This window comes from Condylura cristata, unplaced genomic scaffold, assembly GCF_000260355.1.
Source record: "Condylura cristata isolate star-nosed mole 26May11 unplaced genomic scaffold, ConCri1.0 scaffold00026, whole genome shotgun sequence".
Lineage (NCBI taxonomy): Eukaryota > Metazoa > Chordata > Mammalia > Eulipotyphla > Talpidae > Condylura > Condylura cristata.
This window is the reverse complement of record NW_004567127.1, coordinates 18072547-18078727: the sequence shown is the minus strand read 5'-3', so window position 1 is coordinate 18078727 and position 6181 is coordinate 18072547. Positions and strand designations below refer to the sequence as shown.

At 39.5% G+C, this 6181-nt stretch overlaps 1 protein-coding gene across 1 annotated transcript in view; it reads right to left on the bottom strand.

Moving 5' to 3' along the window:
* Positions 1-6181, bottom strand: part of ALG14 (ALG14, UDP-N-acetylglucosaminyltransferase subunit) — a 73048-nt gene that overhangs the window by 44760 nt on the left and 22107 nt on the right. Inside the window, exon 3 of the mRNA XM_004689518.2 lies at positions 2840-2971. Coding sequence (XP_004689575.1) covers positions 2840-2971 — 132 coding nt within the window. The remainder of the gene's footprint in view (positions 1-2839; positions 2972-6181) is intronic.

The following is a 6181-nucleotide window of genomic DNA, read 5'->3' as shown; positions in this document are numbered from 1 at the left end:
ACCATGTGGGCCACCTCTGGGCCGGGGATCGAACTCCCACTGAAGCGGCTGAGATCAGCTTGCAGTGTGGCGTTCTAACCCTTTGCACCACCAGGGCGGGCCTACTGACTGATTCTTACTTGGCCTGCAGGAATGAACACATTCTTCCATGACAGGAGCCAGAAAAGGAGGTTTATAGGTCAATGGTTCAGACCTTGGGCACTGGAACCATAAACCGTATCTCGACTCTAGTCCTAACTTGTATGGACTGGTGGTGCAAACTCTGGACAAGTAACTTCCTGTCTCAGAGTCTCTGTTTTCTGCCACTGAACATGAATAACAGCACTATTTCACACACCATGAATGTGAACAGTGGGTACCAGGTATGGCACAGCTAAGTTTGCTCAATAAACGTGTGTTACAATGACCAGATGGAATTTCCACCTAAAAAAGATGAAATTTCGGGCCCTCCCTGGTGGTGCAGCAGGTTAAAGCACAGCACTAAGAAGCTAAAGCCACTTCCGCATGAGTTCGATTCCTGCCTGCCCCAGAGGTGACCACATGGCGTGGCAGACCTCTCCTGACCCGCCTGCTGCTCCCCTCTGCAGTGTACTTCGTTGATCTGCCTGTTCTGCTCCCTGCTCTGTCTCTGGTGAATCCTCTCACCCCCCGCATCTCTAGCTTGTACCCCAGTTCTGTATGAATAAATAAATGAATCTTTTTTAAAAAAAAGGTGAAATTTCTATTATTTAGCACTCACACTGAAGAGTAAGTGTCCCTGTTTATATATGAGGGACAGACAGTGGAGCGGAGTGGTAGTTCCTAGCTCAGGTGCACACAGTTAAAGTGAGGCAAAGAGGCACCTTGCTGTACGGACAACTATAGTCATTTTAGATGAGTATCCTTTCTACAAGTGTATTTTTCTTTCACCTTTTTAAAGAAGGAAGAGTGCTATGTGGTAGATGACATAAGGAAATCAAGTAAAGACCTACAGGTTTTAGTTTTGCTTTCAGTGTAGTAAAAGGTCTTTAACCATTAACTTTTTCCCCTATAAAATGGAATTTCATTAAGTGGTAGTTCATTTTGTGAAGCCAACCATATAAGCAGTTGATCAATGTTCAGGAATGAAATAATTTTTTTAAACTAACTCAGCTTAAAATGGAAATAACTCTCTCACATTTCCCTTCTTTTCTCCTCTTAATCCTTTAGGAACTCATAATAGTTTTTTTTTTCCTTCCACCTTTTACAAGCAAATTTATAGCAGCTGTAAAACTTTAAACTAAGTTAGAAGGACAGCTAGTTCAATCCTTTCGTTTTAAGGTAAAAAGTGAGGCCCAGAAGGGAACTAATGGAAACGAAATCCAAAGTGGGCCTGGAACCAAATGTCCTAACACCCCATTGGCCACTCTTTACACTACAAGGACATCAGTATTTTGGCCAGGCAGTCACCAGAGCGCCTGTGTCCACAGCAGAAATCGCTTGGCATGTCACTACCTCCTGCAGAGCCTTAACCCCCAGAATCCTAAGATGCCACCAGGCAGCCAGAGACCATGGCCCTGCCTCTCTAGAGGGGTACATGTAACCCCAAATTTCCAGCTTAATATGCTAAAACCTTTCCCCCTACTGCCACTGGTCTCTTGAGTTTTCAAAATGAACTAAGTCTTTCAGGAAAATAATGATTTTTTTGGAAAACATATCAATCCCACACATTTAAATGTGGTTGGAGAGTGTGAAATAAACATATGTTGTCTAAAATTTACAAATAAATGCAAGCAACATTAATTAATGGTGACAGATTAACCCAAAAGTGAGTGTGGCCGCTTTTAGGATCAGGGGCTGACTAGGAAGGGGTAGGAGAAAACTTTTTGTGGTGATAGAAATGTTCTATATCTTGATAGGGAGTGTGGTGAAACTAAGCCCTTAAGGTCTGTGCATTTCAGTGTATATAAATTATACCTTTTAAAAACAATCTAAACTGTTCATGTAGAAAAATCAAATTCAGTTCTTCAAGTTTTGATCCAAGCTGATGAAAGGCAGTGACTAAACAGATAGGGAACTTTCAAAATCATTGTAGCTAAAAGCCTTTCTGTTCAACTATTTATAAGGATAATATCCTCCAAGCCAGAACTCTGGTATATGGAAAGTAAGGAAAGAATTTTCTTTTGAGCTATTCTGGCTAATGGATTCAGCATTCAACATGAATGAGAGTATTATTTAAGAAAGGTACACTCCTAGAACATAGCTTCTGATTTGCATTGTCTCCTGCAGTACATTTGGAATTTATAATAGAATTCACTCTGATGTCTACAGAGAAGTAAGACCTTTATCAATAATATGTGTCTGTACATAATAGGAGGGAAGGCTAACAGTGCACTAACTTAGCTCACATTTTTATTTTCTGTATTACCTGCCTGTAAAAATCTGAATGTGTCTGACATTCTGCTCACTAACTACTGTATCTGATAATACCACATCTGATAAGTCTTGACAAAAACAAGAGTAGCATTGAAAAAGAGCCAAAAATTGGTTTCTCCCTACCACGTGATGTTGGCTCAAGAGCCACATTTACTAGAAGCAGAAGTCAGTTAAAGGTATCGCTCCTTCAGTGTTTATCTGCTTAAGACAAGCAGGAAAAGAAGGCAGGTTTAGAGTTCACATTATAGCTACAAAGGGAAGACAAATTCCTCACATCTTCCAACAAAGTACGTTCAAATGATAAACATTAGCAGACATTAGTAAAAGGCTGAGCAAAGTGGCTGGCGCACTGATAAAAGGTAGTTATTTAAGAAAACTGGGTCTTGCTACTAACGAAGGACCATGTCATCGGAGAAAACTTTCCCTCAGTGATGGTTCCACATACCAAATCTGGCTTCACTCGGCAAATCAGGGGGAAAGACAGCCACGTGGAGTACAAGGTGGTGAGCACAGTGGACATCCAGGGCTGCTTAACCTCACGGCTTCTCGGAATGCGGTGAATGAAGTATTTGGAAAACTAGAAAAAAAATCCACATAAGGCCACTGGTACCAAAGTAAAACACAGTAACAGTTACCGTTTGTACACATAGGAAATACCTTCTTAATTATTTAAAATTTTCATTCCAACTACTTTCATATTAAGTTACAAAGCCCTTTTCATACTTTATGTAACACACATCACCAGCTGTCACAGAAAAATTCCAAATATGATGGAGAAGTGTTCAAATCAATTTTCACAAGTAATTGCAGGAAATTTTCTATAACATTTTTTAAGCAAGGGACTTAACTTGCTGGGGTACAGAGTTCTTACAAATCAGTATATATGACCTGGGATCAATAGGGAAAGAAGAGGAAAAGACAATTCCAAATAGGAAAAACAAAGAGAGTCAATGGACATAGGAAAGCATAGTTAACAATTCAACACAATGGGTAACCCTGAGTCATTTTCCCTTCCTAATTGACAAAGATTATGGATACACGGTATGGTTGAGAGACAGGAAAAGAAACATTTATATTCCAAGTGCAGATACATTGGTACAACTCTTTGTGAGGGCAATCTGGAAATATCTACCAGATTATAAATGTGTCTACACTTGATTAAGCAAATCTGCTTCCAGAAATACATCTGTAGATTTACCTACTTGTTTATACACAGCATCACTGTATTTGTGGAAACTGGAACTAGCCCAAATAACCTTCATTGGAAAATGAAGTCTATGTAGTAAAATTGATGGGGATAGATGAACAAATGACATAGATTTATGAAACTTAAGTGACGAAGTTCCAAAATAAATTGTTCAAGTGATTATACAAGGTGTAGGACAGTATATTTACTATAATCACACATAGGTGTTTATTTGTATGTGTGTACAATGTGTATACACACACATTGGCATTTGCACAGAACAAACCTGGAACTATTTACTACAAATTGCAATGGGTATTAGAGGTAGTATTAGAGGATTATTTCCCTGTTCTGAGTCACAGATATTCTATGTTTGAAAACTGGAACAGACATGTATTTTCACTTTTATAGTCAGAAATCAATTATTTCTGCCTTGAATCAAAGGTCCAGGTGTGTTTGTTCTCCTTTGTTCTGTAACAGATTACCCCAAAACTTAGCAACTTCAAAAAATAACTGTTTTTGTTTCTCACAACTTCTGGGGACATCAGGCACCTAGGAGTGTTTGCTGAGTTACTCTGGCTTGACGTTTCTCATGAAATTGGAGTTAAGTTGTTGGCGGGAGCTGCAGTCCCCTGAGGGGTTGACTAGGGCTGGAAGATTCATTTCCAAGGTGGCTTGCTTTCAAGGCTAGCAATTTTGTGCTGGTGGTTGGTAGATCTTCCTTCTTTGCCACTGACCTTTCTGTGGTATCTTCTTTCACAATAGCTAGCTACCAAAAGCAGTGATTTAAGAGAGGGCAAGGCAAAGCCACAGTGTCTTTTATGAGCTGATGTCACAATCATCACAAGTCACTCTTTGTCATTTCTGCAAAATCCTACATAGGGGAACTTATTTGATATGTAAGGGATGACACAGGGCTTGATACCAGGTAAGATTCCCTGGGGATTCCTTAGAACCTGGTTACCACACAGTTAAGTCAGAGAGTAAAAGGCTAACGAATGCCTTCCATCTCCAGGCCCCTTTCACCTTGAGCAACAGTAAGTCTCTTGAGAAGAGTATAAAAGCCTCTTCTTGCACCTCTGGGTGGCATATACTTACCAGTCCTAAGTTGTTTTTTTTTTTTTTTTACATTTAGAAAAAAGGTGAACATTATATTTGAAGATTATGCTTGAGCCAGGAGCATAAAATGAAAATGGACTGCACATATACGACCACTCTATTTCCACATAATAATAAAGAATATTTCCTCTTTCGTCCATGCTATCCCAGAGAGGAGAAATTTGGGCTCAATATGTTTACACTAGCTTTATTTTTTAATGATTTATTAAATCAATATTGTTTTCCTTCCAAAGGATTAAGGTACTAACTGTTACACTGGAAAATATACTGAGTGACCATACAAAGAGCAATAGCCATATGGAGATGAACTTGTAAGGCATTTTATTTCAGATTTGTGCTTCTGAATTTGCAGAGGTCATTCATTGAAAAATACATCACAGGCATAATAAGACCATAAAATCAAACTTCTTAACAGAAACCTTTTGGAGCAGAACTGTTTTAATCAATAAAATTATGCATTCACTGTATACTATCCCTCTTTGAAGTTTGGGGATATAAACGTGTTAATATTTCTGCAGCAAAACATGAATATTCACAGTAAGTGGGAAACAGATTATCAGTTTCATGCCAATTCAAATCAGGCTTTGCTGCAAATAAATTTGGAATTTTTAGAGATTATGGACTTGTACACAAAATAACATTTGAATCTGATACTATGTTATATCATTGTTTTTACTGCGGTTAAAACAAAATATATAGCCAAGTAGAGTATTATTATGGAAGTTTTTCAATGCTACTTCTAAGTTATAAGACTTGATCTCAGCATCTATATGTTCTTCAAAAAAGCTGGGGTACTTAACATTTCCCTTGAATCTCTTTAAAGATGTGAGCATATAACTTTGTGAAGGAGCAATGAATAATATTTCTGCACACTTTTATGGTGTCTTGAGGAATGTAAAGGTCACCAACTCTACTCCAGCTCCAGAAATCCAGCTTCTCTGATTACGTCTTCGCTCCAAGTAGGCACACCCAAGGGCTGTGCAAGTGATTGGGCTGCAGCTAGTTTTCTTAGTCCTTGCATGCTTTTCAGAAGAGTTTATATCTCACCCCAAGGAGTGGCCTGAAGGAGCAGAGGAAATGGGTTTAGGAAGTCCCCAGCTCATTGTTAGGAGGATGGAAACTAACAAGGGCATTTTCAGGGTCAAACCATGAAGGACTTCCAAGGTAAAAACTGAAAAAGCAGGCCTGAGTGTGAGGAAACAGGCCAGTGACAAGAGTGACGACCTCTCTGACTTCTCAAAGTACCACAGAAGGAGCCCACTTCAGCCGCTAAGCCTGGCGGGGAGGGCATGAGTCTTGGTTCTACTTGTAGGGTGGAGCTAAGTGGGCCATGACCACATCCTGCTGTGGCCAATCCCCCAGTTTGCAGAAGACATTTTCAGTTTATGCCCACAGTCCCAGCATAATGTTTAACAGTGCCCCTTCTGCTTTTAGAAGTGCCCTGTTTTCAATGCTAAAGTATATGGCTGCTCACTGGGGAGA